Below are 16,907 nucleotides of genomic sequence, written 5' to 3'. Positions count from 1 at the left end.
TATTTGAGCTGCTCGTGATGTTACAACAGAGAGGGAAATATCTGTGGGCTCATCCAGGGCTTGGGCAGCCCATGTTTTAGCTCCTGTCTCAAAGCTCGTGCCCCAGTGTGAGGTAGGTCAGAAGCAGAAGAACACAGACATTGGCGGGGAAGAGATCTTGAAAGTGGCTGGATTTTTATTCAAACTAAAACTGCCACGAGTTTGTAAGGCAGGCTTTTGAAAGATAGTATTTCTATTAGATATGATGAGGTATAATTCTCCAAATTAGCAGCCATGTCCATATAGATCAGAAAGAGCATGCTCTGAATCTGCCAGAAATTTCTCAGTAACTATTTAAACATATTTATATTTTTTATGTTTCAGTTGTGTTTCCCACTGTTGTGACAGGGACTTGCAAAATATATGTGCATATTCCCTATATGTATACAGGGTAACACTAGTCTGGCCCCATCATTTGCTCAAAATCCTCTTTAAAACAACTTTTTTTTTTTTTTTACACAAGAATGTAGTTGATCATCAAACTTTTACGTTTGTGTTACTAAACCTATTCCATTCTTTCCTGAAAGTAATTACTTTCTCAGTTGATGCTCAAAGTTATGACAGCAGGGCAACGTTATGTTACTGACTTGCAGATTTTTAACTTAAGAGGGGCTCTTTATTTTTACCCATTTTTGTAGATGCAGCACAGTACAAATTCTGGGAGTGGTCTGAGGGCATAAAGTGAACTAACAGAAACTCCTCTGAGTTGCTGAAGGAGGAAATGGTGTGGTGGGGCAGATCAAAAGTGATAGAAAATGATCTGTTCTAATATGAAGAGATTGCCGAGAAAATGATCTGTTCTTATATGAAGAGATTGCTGAAGATACAGCTCCAGTGGCACACTTCTCAGCCTCGTGATGGAAGTGCATCATCTGTTGTTTAGGAGGTTTTGTAATAAAAAAACTCCTGGATCAAAGCAATAGCAGCATGAATGAGAGATGCCCCACATCTGCTAACACTGCTATGTGTGTTTTGATTGGAAAGCTCTGAAAACGCTCTCATCCCAACCCCACCTAACTTCTGATCCTGTGGGCTCTGTTAGCACAGAAAATGTTGCTGGGGCAATGCTCTTTTGGGGTGTAACATAATGAATACTTTTCCCTCCAGATGATTTAAAGAGAATAATTGCCAGCCTTGGAGTTCTGCCCTGGAATGGGGGCATAGTGATATAAGACCTACGTGGCAGGAGGGTGAATATCTCAAAAATGTAGCCTGACATAAATAGAGGTGGACAGCTCTGCATGCCCTAACTGTCACAAATTTCTGCCTTTCCAAATACCAAGCTGTAGGATTTACTCAGCATGGGGGTAACAGTCCCTCTGGGGTAAGAATAAGGTGCTCTTGCTAAAACATGCTTCTTGGGAAGCTTCTGTGTGTGCTCTTCATATCTTGCTCCTTACAGAGAGAGAAGATCTGGACGCAGGCACGTTTTACCAATGCTAAATCCAGTGTACGTTTCAGAGAGACAGTAAATACCAGAAGGTGGCAACACTTAATCCCTTTCAGCCTTCTGTAAGTGCAGTAGACAGGCTGGAGGAGGAAACCTGAGCTGCATGAGTGTTCCCTGAGCACCTTTCTCTTTGCAGAGGTCTGTGATACCGCAGATCCACCTCAGCGGGCTTCATTTTCCTGCAATGAAGAACTGTTTTCCTCCCACTCATTCCGGTTAGCTATCATCTAATTAATTTTTTTGTTAGGAAACCTTGGCAACCAAGCAGGGGATTGACCTTGAGATGTTGATTTTTCTCTGCCTGCTTTAGTGTTTGTAAAATTGGAATTTTGCTGGTTACATGATGGGCTTTATTAAATTTGCAGTTACGTGGCATAAGAATTTTGATTATTTGTGTATTGCTTGTATTCACAATCCTCTGGGAGCAAATAGTAAGTTTTGGGCACTGTTCTCACTGTCTCCATCTTAGCCAGCTATTGGTCTTGTGATTTTTACATTTCCATATTTTAAAGAATCTTCTCACCAGCCCCTCTCCCTCAAGAAATCAGTGACCTGAAGGAGTCAAATAGCAGAAAGGAAGAAAATAAAGGCATACTTTGTGCAACAGCTAAGACACAGATTATTAAAAAATGAGTTAGAGAGTGAGAAAAACCTATGGCTGTATTTCTGAGGATCGAAAGAGAAACCTCAGGACTCTTTGCAGGGGAGACTTGAAGGTTGCTGGAATGGCTTTATCAAAAAATTTCTAGACTGCTATAGGAAATGTACTGGCATGCAAAGGCGTTCATAAAGATTAAAGGCAGCCCCCCTGAACAGTATGAATTGAAAGCTGACAGTTGCAGTGTTAAATACACATATTACAGTTGTATGAACCAGTGGCAGGAGGATTACTTTACCCTTCTTGGAGCCAGAAATGGCAGGAAGTCTCGTGTAGCGGTAATGCATTTTGCATTAGCACATCATGATGGAAAATTTGGATTCCAGCCTTCAAAATATTAATAAGCAGGATGCAAGAAGGGTCTGCACATTAAGGAAACTATATGAAGTCAATGCAAGAAGAGTTTATATTTGGGTTTCCTGTATATTTGCTTTCTGTTCTATAGTCCATCTGCATGTCATTGCATATATCTGTGTGTGTACCTATATGTGTATGCACATAACTATGGGTTGAACTGGCAAGACGTGTACGTTGCCAGTCTTGTATCAGATTTCCCAGGGTGACCTTGCAAAGCATCTGTAAGTAGTTTCCAAAAGCTCTGGGCCCCCTAAGCGAAAGATCCCGCTTTGTACTTTCACTTAACAGGTATTGCATCTGGAGATCCGTCGCTGAACACGCCTGCTAGGCTGAGCAGAAGAGTAATCAGCTCGAGAAACCTCTTGAGTCTGCAATTCCTTGTACAGGGGACAGCAGCACCCGCTTTTAGCAGATGTGCTTTACTCCCAAATTTCTGAACGTTATTTCCTCTAAAAAGAAGCCAGAGAACTCTGCAGCCTCTTGTGTAGTGAGGCGCAGAGCAGGCACTCTCTGGACAGGGGTACAGGATTTTGCACCATGTGTTGTGGAGCTTGTAGTGCTCCTGGGGAAGTTACCCTTCCTTCCTCTACTCCTGCTTAAATCTTCCTTCCAGGAAGAAAGCAAGAAGCTTGTAAACTACTTCTTCCATAATACAGAATTTCTTGTAGAAAAACCTCCCAAATCCCCAAGTTTCTGTACAATGGGAATAGCATTCCCAAGCACAAGCTTTGTTTCAAAGACTCCTAAATAAAGATGCTTGGTGATTTTAATAATGTACTGAATTCTTCTTGTTGTAATGACAGGAACATTCATGTGAAGGCAATTTATGTAAGGAACAAAACCATGTGCAAACAGACACACCATCGAAGGAGAAGGTAGGTAAAAGATGAGTGAATGCCATACAGTTTTATTTAAATTAATGAAAGTATCACTTGTTCATTTAGATTAAATGAAGATCTGAGAACATCTTGAGATACCGTGGTGTATCTGGGCACTTTTTACATCCCAATATAGCTCTGCTGACTACCTTCTCTTCCCCGCTCCCACAGCTAACCTTATTAAATTAATTGCTCAATTGATCTTACAAAAATGGAGAAATGTTTTTTTCCTTTCAAATACTCAGGGAGACCCACAGGAACAAAAGAAGAATATGCTGCATAACAGCGTATTTGAAGAGACATACTTTTGGCTGTGAAGGGGACTAAGTCTGAATGTCAGTCAGAGGTTTTGGCCCGATAGATCCGTTCATTCCCAGGACGTGCTGTACGACACAGCTGCTCTGTGCGTTCTCAAAGAGCAGGAAGAAGGTTGGAGTGGCTGTGTGCGGGGTGTTCACTGCTGTGGTGGGCCACTTCGCTTGTTGGCATCTTATTTATGAGAAGTTGTTGCTAGGGGATCACTGTGGTTTGTTAAATTATGTTACATCATTAGGGAGTCTTAGATGGACACTTAACGACCAGGCTGTGTGCAAGAAACTTGCAATCAACCACACTCTTGATTGATTTACCAACAAATTTTTAAAGCTGGACACCCTAAGCTGTGGTAATGCCTTGAACTAACCTGATTTATAGCTGCTGGGATTGCAGCCTAGTTGTTTGTAGGTAAATAAAAGAATCCGTCTCAATTGGTATTTGATTATTTTATTTCCTTTTTTTTTTTCTTTTTTCCAACAGAACCACTCTACACCCTTAATCAACAAGGATGGATGTCGCTTTTCTGAAGTCGGCTGTTCATTCAGGGTGAGTGAAACGGCTGCCTGCAGGAAGGTCTCGGATGGTGTGGAGCTCAGCACTGTGTCTTTGGTCTAGCCAGCCTTTGTGTTCAAGGTAGTAGGCCTTGATTTAAACCTATCGTTAAGAAAAGAGGGAAAGTCTACCCACTTTTAGTAGACCAGCGGAGGTGATGTTGGAACTGCCATGGTTACACTGTGTAAGGTGCAGTTCATCCAGTGATGTTCTGTATCCTGCACTGTGCGTTCACTTCAGGTAAAAAGAGATGTTTATTACAATTCTGCTGGTTTATCAGATACGCTGTTCTACTCTGTTTTGGATATTCCTTTCAGCCTCTTAAAACAGTAACAGGTCTTCTTTGCATTTAGTTTGCATTTGTTATCTTGCCTCATCTCTTGTGCACAGTATATGTATTAAATATTGGCTTATTTGAGAATCTTGCTGGGACTCTGCCTGGCATCCTGTTTAATACAGAAATTGTAGACAGTTGTTTTCTTTTGATGTAGCATGTGAACACATAGCCTAAACTGATCATTGGAGGGCTTGCTGGTTTTCCTCTCTCCGCGTCTCCTCTCAGAGTCGGCTGCCGTGTGGCTGGACGTGTATCTTGCAGTTCTTCCACTTCTGTCTCTCCCAAGAAGTTAAAGGGATCATTGCTTGGTTTGGCCCCAGGCCACTTACGGTGATTGTACCGAGTGTATTGACGATGTCATCTTCTTACAGGGAAGTAAAGAGAAGATAAAGGAGCATGAAAAAACTGCAGTTGGGGCCCACATGCTGCTTTTGCTGCAGCACATAAAGCAACTGAAGGCAAGCTTGTGCACTGCTGCCAAAGCTGCAAATGGTTCCATCCCACACTCAGAGCTGAATGTGAATGGTGCAGGAAAAAGCATCTCTGATCTGCAGATCCCAGGGGGGCTGGAAATCAATGGGGATCTGGAAGTAGACTGTTTTCCTGGATCTTCTGTTTCTGAAGATGAATCTGTTCTGCAACAACTTGTGAGGGAGAAAGTGATTTCTGAGCTAGAAAATAAGCTACATGTATTTGAGAATATTGTGTCAGTGCTCAATAAAGAGGTGGAGACCTCTAACTTGGAAATCACGGCCTTTCGGAGACAGAGTGAACTCGATCAAAATATAATACGAGGCCTTGAACTGAAGGTAAATAGTTACGATAAGCATTGTCTGTGTGCTTGTTCTATTGATAACAAATATTTAACACATATCAGAGAGAGGTGGTGTAGAGATCAGGACAGGGATGGACACAGGAATTTGAATTAGGTACCTAGATAGTACTGAGAGTTTTAAATGTTCAGAATTCGCCATGATCAGACTGTGAGCAAGCAAGACAGTTGTTTGATCCTCTTAAAGCAGCATTATGCCCGGAGGACCAAACAGCCGTCTATCCAGTTGTTTGCCTTCTGTGTTGACACATAACTGTCACTTAAAAAGAAATCAAAGGAGATCCTCCAGAACATGAGGTCTCCAGAACGATTCTGCTACTTCTGCAGCACAGCAACGTGGAGAGGGGGGTGGATTGAGAACTGACTTGCTTTTTCTAGATTGCAGAGTTGCACCGGTGCCTGACGCAGAAGGATGCAGGCCTGAGCAGTCTTCACAAGAGTCTTCTGTTCTCTGAGCAAGCTTCCTATGATGGGGTCTTTCTGTGGAAAATAACAGATGTTGGCAGGAAGTTACAAGACTCTGTGACTGGAAGAACAGTCAGTTTGTATTCACCGGGTAAAACACATGGCGTATACGTGTGTTAGGAAACCCCAGTCCTTTAGAAAATCCTCTGATTTCTCTAGAATGGTGCTTCTTTCTGCTCATGTTTAAAATAGCTCCTTAAACTAAGACGCTGTTTCTGCAAAGCCCTCATGCTCTCCTGCCTGTAATTCAGGGCAGCCGTGATGTGCTCTTCCAGAGTTGTGTTCTGTTCTGGGCTTTCGTTTAGCAATTTCCCCTCCGCCGCAGCTCCGTGCATGGACATCTGCTGGATCCGTCTCGTCTAACCCGCAGCTTGGTGCCTGACAGTACCGACTGGCTTTCCGCAGCAGTTATTTCCCATGTGAAAAGTAATTTGTTTAGGTAAAATATGCTTGTGTGGCTAATAACAGGTAATTTTCACCGAGGCATGAGGCACTAAAAGGATTCCAACCGCTGGATTTTCATTGCTTGTAATCTCCAGGGTGTACTGATTTGTCTGTTCTCATCTCTGTGATAGCAAAACATGTCATACGCTATCTTTTCCCATATGCCAGAGCGCTCATGATGTCTTTTTTTTGAAGGAGGCTTTACTAATGAAGAGTTCTGATTTTCAGCGTTCTACACTGCAAAGTATGGCTACAAGGTCTGTCTGAGGGTTTATCTGAACGGGGATGGGACAGGAAAAGGAACCCACGTGTCCCTCTTCTTTGTTGTCATGAAGGGAGACTACGATGCTTTGCTGCCGTGGCCTTTCAGACACAAGGTAGGAAGGGCAACCTTTTCATACCTGATCCTACCACAAACCCACTGCTTCTCCCAGTGAACACAAGGGGACTTTTTCTCTGGAGTTTAGTGGAATTTGGAACACTTTCCTGTTTTCCTCTCCAATGGCTACTAGCCACACTGTAATCTTAGGTAATAATTTGTCTCTGACTTAGACGCAGGGAAAGCTGCTCCTACCGAGACTCCATACTTTGCCTTGTAGGATTTTCAGACACCAGAATTCTGGTGTTTGATATATCCCAACCTGTGTCCACCTGGACTAAAGCCAGAGACACATTTTTCCTGGCTATACATAAATAGTATCAGTTTATGAAGGAATTATGATTTGCTGCCTGAAGCACAGGTGTCAGAAATACGAGGTTAGAGTTCTACTCACCAACGTGCCATAGATGTCTTATGTGATCTGCATCTTATTTTTTCTCATTTTGTAAGTGCAATCTGATAATGGCAACAATGATTAGAAAAGCAGTGGAAGTATGCACAGGGTTCTGATCTCTGCTGTAGCACTTGCCTTCACGTGGTAATAATTCTGTAAGCCTTTCATATAAATAGCCTTACTACCATTTAGCAGCCAAAAAAAATAGAGATCAAAGTTCCCAGTCCTCACTGTATTAAAAAATTATTACATACATTTCACCATTATTACATACATTTCATTTAAAGCTAAAGACCAGTGAGTTAATAAAAGTGGTAATGAGATGGGGAGGTTCTATACTGATATTTAGGTTGTGTCTTTTACATATTTGCGTACAGGCAACTGAGCTGTTTCTTTGGATTCCAAACCACAATAACAGAATGAATGTAATGACTGTAACCAAACTTGGGGTTTGTTTAACTTGTCAGGAGAGGGAGGAAAAAAGTCTTTGGACTGTGCAATTCTCTACCAAGAAATAATTCCCTGCTTTATTTTATTTAATTTTATTTTACAGGTGGCAAAGTTTAAACACTTCATGTGGGAACCATTACAGTCTCTCTTGTTCACATTAACTGACCTCGCAGGTTGCGAGACGTCCATTACAATTTGTATTTAATTATTGATAGAGCATCCAGCTGCTTTTGCAGCGTGTTTGTGCTTCTGTCTCTGATTATTTCCTGGTTTATTTTTTCAGTTCAATAACTCAGCGTTGCCACATTCTGTTTTTCAGGTTACATTTATGTTGCTTGACCAAAACAACAGGGAACATATTATTGATGCGTTTCGCCCGGACTTGACTTCTGCTTCGTTTCAGAGACCAGTGAATGACATGAATGTTGCAAGTGGCTGCCCCATGTTCCTCCCTTTGTCCAAATTACAGTCGCCTAAATACGCCTATGTGAAAGAAGACACGCTTTTCCTTAAATGCATTATAGAAACAAATTAGTAAATCTTGAAATATGGGTGTCTGGTAAATCACACGCTGAATTTCATTAGTTTACAAGATAAAAAAAACCATCAGCTTGAGACCTTGTATTAGCTTCTGTGTGCACACAGAGAGCCTGAGCCTGTGCTGAGTCCATCCCCCTCAGCTGAAGATCTGCCTGCTGGAATTCCTGCCGCACACCGGAACTTCCAGCGTGCTGCTGTGAAGCAGAACTGCGCTTAGTTCATCCAAACAGCCGGTAACTCCCGGTTTAGATGTAGATTACAGTCACCACCTCCCCGCAGATGCCCCTGTGGAGGAAGACGCTCTTCTTCTTCACGCCGGCCCAGAGGTGGGTGTCATCCTGCCTCCGTGTCTGGCAGGGAGCGCGGCCCCAGCTCCCTCCTGGCCCCCGTGGGCTATCGGGTTTGTGGGGTGCCGGGGGTGCAGCTGAGCTCCCCCTGCCCTTGCAGCCCCGATGAGGGCTCTGGCTGTTCCCCACCAGGGACGAGGGCAGATTCCTTCCCCCAGGCACCGATCGGGTGTCTCTGTGCTGACCTTGAAAGTAGTGAGTTGTGGCTACCATTTGTGGCTTGTGTTCCTTGTACTGGATGATTCGTTTCTTGCTATTTATTTTAGACCTATATTTATGTGCTCTGGAAAGAGATGTTCTGTTGCGTCAGCAATCGGTGACCAGGTTACACTGTGCCTTGGGGGAATTACCTCTTGTACTTCCAAAGGAGCCCTTTCACTTTCCCGTTTCAGGCATGGAGCTCTGAGGGTTGTTAACCCCTGGGAAGCTGCTGGTCCCAGCAGTGGTGAGGACCCCTCAGGAGCTTTGTTTTAAAGTCTTCAGTCACTTCCTGAACCTTCAAGGCAAGTGACTTACCAGAAAGTATTGATCTTTTTTTTTTATTGCTTAATTCTTTTTACGTGCTCTGATATTTAAGTCTTTCACATGCTAAAATAGAAGTAACTACTAGAAATGTTTTTGTCTTTTTTTAAATAGAGATAAGGAATGAATAATTATTTTTTTTTATAAACAAGCCAAGCTTGGAGATGTCTGGCTGCGTGCGAAATTCAAAATGCTACACCTTATTCCCAAAAAGCAGCAAACCTCACCCTTTTCATTCCCTGTTTAACAACGGTCTGACAGAATCAGTGGGGCTGAGCTGGGTTTTGGTGCAGCAGTTTCTGAACTTCCAGCGAACTTGTGCCACAGCACGGCTTGTTTTTCCAGGGCCGCGCTGTGCCGCGGGGCCGTGGGACAGCCAGCTACAAACCCGGGGCCTGGTCTTGCAGAGGCATCAGTGAAGGGCCTTTACGCAATTACTTCATTCATTTTTCCTTTGCAATATTTCCCATGTCTCAATTGAAATGACAAAGCCGACAGACAATATTGTGCCCACTGCGTGAGGAGGGAAAGGAGAAACTGTTTGTCCACTTAAAATTTGCAAACCATGGAAACTGCGGCCATCTAGCAGAGCTGGTGAAATGTGATGTGCTGTCCCTAACCTCCGGCCCGGCTGCCGGCGTAGGAAGAGATTTTTCAAATCTCTCATTTCTATCTCAACAGCATCCTTTAAAATAATTAACTGTGATTGAAGTATCAACTTTCAAAAAAAAAAAAAACCACCCCATAAACAAGTATCAAAGTTTGTTTGGGAAGGAACTGGATATTCTTTGCCATCACACACACACACAGTCTCTCTCTCTGTCTTTTTCTCCCATGTTTAAAATGTTCTTTTAGGGACAGAAAATTATTTTTCCAGTAACGTGCCAGCCCCTGTAATCACACTGGAGTAATATGCCTCAAAATATTATGCTGTTTGTGGCTGTGTAATTTTGACAAGTGCTGTATTTATTACAATCATATTTTCTTATAATTTTATTTATTTCCTAAATAAAGCTCGCTAACTTAAAAAAAGGGTTGTGTGTTATTTTTGCTGTAAAATAGAGACTTGAGCCACTTGGGGATGCGATGATAGCGGTTTGCTGTAGAACAACTGAGCAGTGCTGCAGCTCCCACTGATCTCTGCGGTAGCAGCACCCGGGGGGTTTCACCGATGTGGGGCCGGTGACCCAGAAATAACCAGCCCCTGTCCCCGGGAGCCGACGCTGCCACCAGCCAGCGCTCAGGGAGGTGGGGGGAGATCTGGGGAATGAACCCTGAGGCACCTCTGCTCATGTCAGTGCCGTAACAGAAGTCGGGGTTTGTATGGAAGGTGGAGCACCCGGTATGTGGGGTTTTGACCTGGAAAATTAAAGGGTTGTCCAACCCCCACCCCAGGGCTCCGTGCTCGGGGAGGTGAGCGTGGGGATGGTGGCACCACCCGGCACAGCGACCTGATTTCCAGAGCCTCTGGCGTCCGCAGCCAGAGCCGAGCGGGAGGGAGGCGGCAGCTGATCTGACAAGAATTAATTGCAGATTAAGATAGTGGTCGGCTCTGCCTGGTTGCCTGGGGAGTCGGAGCTGCTCCACGCCCGCGTGAGCTTGCCCCGGCCCTCGCTGGCTGGGAGCTGCTTTTCCAGGGGGGTTTTAATGAACTGCTTTTATCACAGTGGGCATTGACTTCCCAGGGCGGCTTGGCCGCCTCTTTGCTTCGCTGTCACTATTTTGTGCAAAATCCTTTTCCATGTAGAGCTTTTATTTCTTAAAAATAATTAAGAGGGTTTTCCTTGTGTGCGAGAGACAGAAAAGGTGGGGGAAAGTGAGTAAAACCGTGTGTGGGTGAGAGCTGGGGAAAGAGAGAAAGTGTGTGGGAGAGAAGATGTGAATATGTCTGTGCGAGAGAGAATATTTATGTGTCTGTGTCTACATCGAGGGAAGCAAAAATGTACGTGTGTGCAGGCTGAGAGATACATCCAGCGGAGAGTGAATGACCTGACGCCTCCGTGCTTTGCTCTAGTGTCGCTCTACCAGGAACAATTACACTGATTTTCCTCAAATCCGGTGCACAGACAGGATTTCGCTGGTGGCAGGAGCCCGATGTTGCTGCAGGCAGAAGGTCAAATCACACCGAAGCAGCAGGAGCTGCAGGGGAGCAGAAGCATCCGCACCCGCTGAATAAATACCCCAGAGAAAGGACACGATGGAGCAGAGCTCTGCCCGTCCCGGTGTGACCGGTACCCGTCTGTGCCTGCCCTGCCCGGGACGCGAGAGTGGGGCAGGACGGGGTGGGCTGGACACCCCGCTCGGCACCTCCCTTCTGCAGGGGGGAGCAGGGGGAGCCCACGCAGCCCTCGCTGGGGCGTCCTCCTTGGAGGACAGGGCTGACGATGGAAGAAGGGACCCTCTTGGTAAAAATCAATTTTAAAACTTTATCAGAAGCCCTTTCGTTCCAGTTTTCTTTCCAGCCAGAGATTCCCAAGGGGAAATAAAATGGGGGGGAAAGCTGCAAGGCTGCAGAGTTTTTGCAGGAGCCTGTGCTCATCGTCCTGCAGCGCAGGGCTGGGGCAGAGGTGGGATTTCGGTAGAAAATCACTGGAGGAGCATTGCATGGAGCCAGCTTTTGGGGTGACTCAGGCCTGGACAGCAAACGTCTGCAAAGGGAGGAAATTCGGTACCAACTGTAGCCATGGGGCAGACAGCTCGGTGGTGTAAAAACAGCACCTTACCTGCTGTGTAAAAACAGCAGGAGCAGGTAAGAGCCAGCCTTGCGGGAAGCAGAGGCAAGCTGAACTGCTGTGAAACATGGGAAAGCGGCACGTTTATTGTGGGCTCTGTGTGACTGATGGAAAGGTCTTGAGGTTACTCAAGGCAGCGGGGTACCCTGGAGCCACAGCAGTGAGCCGTGGGACGGAGCCCATGGAAGAGCATCGTGGGCTGGACGAGCAGGACTGACTCTGGGGCTCCCCTCAGCTCCTCCAGAGATAAAGAGAGATGGAGCCTGTTATTTCTGCGCTGCAGGCTGGGATGTGGGTTGGGAACACCCTGCTAGAGGAAAGGGGGAGCAAAATCCCCCAAGGCAAGTGAGGGGCTACCAGAGCCACCCATGGAGCCGTGCCCTGGACTCAGGGGTGGGCGGTGGCACGGGGGGTCCCTGCCTGCACAGCACCGCACCTCACAGACACAGCCCAAATTCTTCTTGAGCACTGATAATTACAGTTGCACTAACAGGCTTTTGCTTTCTGCAGTTTTGTAGCTGGGTAAGCAGTGCAAACATCCCCCAGTAAACACAGATCTTCACTCTCCATTTTTCACTTTTCCCCAGAAACAAAATGGGCTTTCCTTTCTTTCTTTCTTTCTTTTTGAGCCGTGCTCAGGAACTGCAGACGCGTACATAACACATCTATGTCAAAATTATGTAAGGGCTCCATTAATATAAAACTTGTACAGCTGTAAGAACACTTACAAGCTCTTCATGTCTTATGCAGTTGCATAGAAGCATGCGAAGAAAGTTAAGTTTAAAAAAAAAAGGATACGGGTTAAATTCATGCAAAATAAACACTAAAAAGACATGAAACCCATGCCTAAACGCTCTTCCTTTTAAAGGCACAGCTGGCTTAAAACAGCTGAATGTCAGATTTAGCTGCTCTGATTCTAATTACAACCATACCTTTGTTCGAATATGCCCTTTGCTGTATCACTTTGCTCTGAAAGGGCTCGAACAAGAGTTGACTCCCCCTGCGCCGCGACGCGCGAGGCGCTGCCGGAGCATTACCGTGTCCATGTGGAATGCATTGAGCCGCGGCGCTTTCCAAACACGGGGCTCCGCTCCGGGCTCTGCTGTTCCTGGAACAGGCTCCTGATTTTCATCTCCGAGACCTTCAGCCACAAACCGTCCTGATAAGGAAACGGATGACACTTACTGGGAAAGAAACTGAAATTGGGGTGATATCAAGAGTTCTCTAATCCAGCAAATCACTTCTGTTGTGGAAATGAGCAGCCAAAGTGATTTTTTTGGTCTGGACTGAATCAAATGATGCAGAAAAATCAAAGAGTTTTAGTGAGCTAAGTCAGGACCAGTTGCTCCATGTTTAACAGCTGGGATGGCAAAGAGACATAGCGCTTCTGGAGCTACGACGGTCTAAAATAATCAAGGACAAGGTTTGTAGGGAAAGATAATTATTTTTTTTTAATCTACTACTAATGCTGGAAAAAAACAGGCAAACTTTCAGGCTTATAAGCCCTTCTTCAGGACAGGGAAAGAACTCAAAACCTTGCGCACAGTGGCTTTGAGCTTAACTTGGTTGTGTTGGTCAATCAGATGGTTTCAGTGAAAAGGTGGTTGAGATCTGTCGAGCAGAGGGAAGCGTTGGCCGAGAGAGAGAGAGAGAATTATGTCAATAGCCTCAAGCTACTGTGGTTGTAGCTACTTTTGTTGGCATGGATGTGTCCTGTTTTACCAGCTGAATCTCCAGATGGAAATGGCACTTGAGAATTGTTTTGAACCGCGTACGAGAGCTGCGCCGGCTCTCGCGGTCTCGGCGCCGCAGCCTCATGTCGCGCGGCCGCAGGAGGCTCTGGAGCGGCTGCAGCCAGCGCGAGGCGTTTCTGCAGATCCTGTCTCCACATCAGGCCCGTAGTTCATAGGCAGCTTCATGTTTGGGTTTCCATTCAATATTCCTCGGCTTCGGTTTCCAAGACTACAAGCCAACATACAACCCCTCCTCCCACTCCTGTTTTCAAAGAAAGAAAAACACTGTGAAAAGAAGCTACCCGATTTCTTGGCAGTTTTCAAAGCAGAAAGAAAGGCAGCGCCGGGAGCTGCTCGCCCCGTGCACGCCACAGGCTCAGCTCTGGCCAGAGCTCCCGGCCGGGCTGAGCCACGATTCTCCGGCTGCTCCGTCCTCGTGCGAGCAGGAAAGCGCCTTCCCCACCTTTGCAAGTGCAGGGTGTGGAGGAGCAACAAAAAGGTTTTGAGGACAAAATGGGGGTGTTGGAGTAGTTAACTACCTGGGGCTTCATTCAAATCATTTTGCAAATGCTGGTTTTGTTTGGAAATTCAATAGTGGGGAAGGAGCAGAGGTGACATGCCCTGGGAGCCGGCGCTGGCCCCGCTGCCTGGCCGAGGACTCATTAATTTCTGTTCATTTGCTTACGGAATAGTCTGCTCCTAACAGCTGGATGTAAACGGGGGCTTCCTCGCTTAGCTGGCACGGGGAGCAGGTCAGCACCTTGTGCCGGCTCTGCACGCCGCGGCACTGGGGTCTCCTCAGCTGGGGATGTGGGCGCGGTGCAGAAATATTCACGTCAGCGTGGGCCCGGGTGGGTGCTCCTTCCCTGGTGGAGTGTGTCAGGCGTCCCTGGAGCCCCACTGGAGTGAAACCAGCCACTCAGCTGTGGCTGACCAGTGCGCCTGCTCCAGGGGCAGCCAGCAGCCCCCCACCAGAGTCTGCCAGGGGCCACAAACCTTTGCACGGTGCCAAAGAAACAGGATTTCCAGCGGCTCCCCCGACTCCCCAGGGGTGTGCAGAAAATGCCAGGCAGGTGTGCAGAAGAGGAGGAGGAGTAAAAAGGTGAAGAGGAGGAAGAGAAGGAAGAAGAGGAGGAGGAGAGCAGCACCCAGAAGCTCACCGCAGCAGGAGCTGAGGCCAGGCTCGATGGGGATGGTGTGGCAGGAGCACCTGCAAAGAAACCAGAGTTAAATGCGATTGCATGGCTTCATCCGTGTTTGGAAATAGAGGATGCATCTCAAATTACTTTTTTTTTCCCGTTTTGTTTAGGACTGTTGTTCCAGGGCAATGTCACTGTGCTCTTTCCATTGGCAGGGGCCAGGTTTGGGGTGCCCTCTCTGGGCCAGAGGGTTTTCAGTAAGGTTATCCCCGCTTACACCCGTGGGGAACTTGATCCCGTGTTTGATTTACGTGCCACATCATCTGCACTCCCATGGCAAGCGACCAAGATCCTGCAAACACAAACCCCGGTGGCTGGGGAGGAGGGTGTAAGGACGTCCCCATCCACGGCTCCACCAGCACCGCGCGGGGACAGGCTGGGACAGGAGCGCGCAGACGACTCGCGTTCGGTCCAACCCCACACCACCAAGTGCAGTGAAGCGAGCAGCGGTGTTTGTCCAGGGGGAGAGTTATGGTGCAAGAGTTATTTTAATCCCGCGGTGACTCACGGCTAGCACAGCGTGACTCACCGCAGAGTTTGGTTGTTTGACTGTTTTGAAGATGCGTCAGGTTCCCCGTGAAGGCGAAGGATGGTTGTTTCAAGCTGACATTTTTTTCAGCTGCCTAAACCTTGGCAAACACGGGCCCAGCAGTTGGGTGTGGGCACGGCACGGCACGGCATGGAACAGCCCCCACCTGCCACCGTTGCCTTACATGCACAGCGAAGAGGAGAAGGCCCTGGCGATACCCATCGCTCGGGGAATCGCGTTTCCCGTCAGGTTCGCACACGCAGCATCGCTCGCCCGCTGCCAAGGGCCGGCTGCAGTGCAGGGAACACTCAGACCCCAGTGTTTTATGGGAAAGTTTGATTTAAAAAAATTATTTCTAAGAGGACAGAATTACAGAAGGGTCTTTAAAAGGTGTTTCAGCACTGTGCCAGTCCCTCCTGACGCCCGGGGGAGCTGCTCACTTGCAGCACGATGATTTTTTTGCAGGTGTGCTGTGAACCCCAGCAAGGGGAAGCCACCCCAGGGTGCTGCGCGGGGCTCATCGATTACAAGCAGTAAAATTTGTATCGGCTCTGCTTGTGTCTGGCCCAGACGCTACACCAGGAATCAGCTCCTCGGCTGCCTGAGCAGGCCTGAAAACATTACTTTTTTGGCAGCGCTTTCCAACAAACAGCAAATCCTTCAGATTTCTTCCTGGCACCGACTGAAGCATTTTTGCAGCGATTGGTTTTCTCTGCGGAGATTCAGAGAAAGGCTACCCCCGCTTCTAGGAATCCCGACCAGCACAGGTTGTTCCCTCACGCGGGACAACGCCGTGTGCGCCCCAGCCTGCGCCCCATCCTGGGGACACCGGGATGCGGGGGGCTGGGGGGGGCAGGCAGGGAGATCCCCTGCGTGGGGCAAAGGGTGAAGGTCCCCACTCCTCAGGCGGTGGGTGTGTGGCTGGTCCTGGCTGCCCCCCCCTCCCTGGGGCTGCGTGGGTGCAGCAAGAGGGTGGGTGGGGTGATGTGGATGCCCCGGAGGGGCTCGGGTGGGGGTGATGGTACCAGCGGGGACAGCGACAGGTACCCCACAGGGGGTGAGCAGGTACCCCACGGGAGAAGGGGGCAAATACCCCACAGAGAAGGGGGGGGGTAGCAGGTACCCCACGGGGGGGGAGCAGGTACCCCACGGAGAGGGGGGGCTGCAGCAGGTACCCCACGGGGGGGAGAAGGTACCCCACGGAGAGGGGGGGCTGCAGCAGGTACCCCACGGGGGGGAGCAGGTACCCCACCGAGAAGGGGGGCTGCAGCAGGTACCCCACGGGGGGGAGAAGGTACCCCATGGAGAGGGGGGGCTGCAGCAGGTACCCCACGGGGGGGAGCAGGTACCCCACGGAGAGGGGGGGCTGCAGCAGGTACCCCACGGGGGGGAGCAGGTACCCCACCGAGAAGGGGGGCTGCAGCAGGTACCCCACGGGGGGGAGCAGGTACCCCACGGGGGGGAGCAGGTACCCCACGGAGAGGGGGGGCTGCAGCAGGTACCCCACGCCCCCGCGGGCGCTCTGCCCTTGCAGCGGGGGGGGTTACTCCGTGCCCACGCCGGGCAGCGGGGCCGTGCCAGCCCCGCTGCGCTGGGAGCCGCGGGAGGCGGCCCCGCGCTAATTGCATAAGCGGGGACGTCAATGCCCGCGGGAGGGGAGGGCCGGGGGGGGAAGCGCGGGAAGATGGCGCCCCGCGCCCTGCCCCCGCCGCCGCGCGCTGCCGCCGCCGCCGCTCCCCGCCGCGGGCCCCGGGC

The 16,907-nt window shown here is 48.4% G+C and overlaps 1 protein-coding gene across 4 annotated transcripts in view; it reads left to right on the top strand.

Moving 5' to 3' along the window:
* TRAF1 (TNF receptor associated factor 1) overlaps positions 1-9,991 on the top strand; it is a 32,331-nt gene extending 22,340 nt beyond the window's left edge. For 3 of the 4 annotated variants that reach the window (XM_074891128.1, XM_074891130.1, XM_074891129.1), the window contains 6 exons: positions 3,308-3,379; positions 4,178-4,243; positions 4,958-5,395; positions 5,797-5,974; positions 6,556-6,704; positions 7,870-9,991. In XM_074891128.1, coding sequence (XP_074747229.1) covers positions 3,308-3,379; positions 4,178-4,243; positions 4,958-5,395; positions 5,797-5,974; positions 6,556-6,704; positions 7,870-8,085 — 1,119 coding nt within the window. In that variant the 3' untranslated portion in view covers positions 8,086-9,991. Of the gene's footprint in view, positions 1-3,307; positions 3,380-4,177; positions 4,244-4,957; positions 5,396-5,796; positions 6,705-7,869 lie in introns of those variants that run through there. The other variant, XM_074891131.1, reaches the window with a different exon arrangement.
* The last annotated feature ends 6,916 nt before the right edge of the window (positions 9,992-16,907 follow it).

The sequence above is a fragment of the Strix uralensis genome, chromosome 21 (assembly GCF_047716275.1).
Source record: "Strix uralensis isolate ZFMK-TIS-50842 chromosome 21, bStrUra1, whole genome shotgun sequence".
Taxonomy (NCBI): domain Eukaryota; kingdom Metazoa; phylum Chordata; class Aves; order Strigiformes; family Strigidae; genus Strix; species Strix uralensis.
The sequence above is the reverse complement of the archived record's forward strand: the minus strand, read 5'-3'. Positions and strand labels throughout refer to the sequence as shown.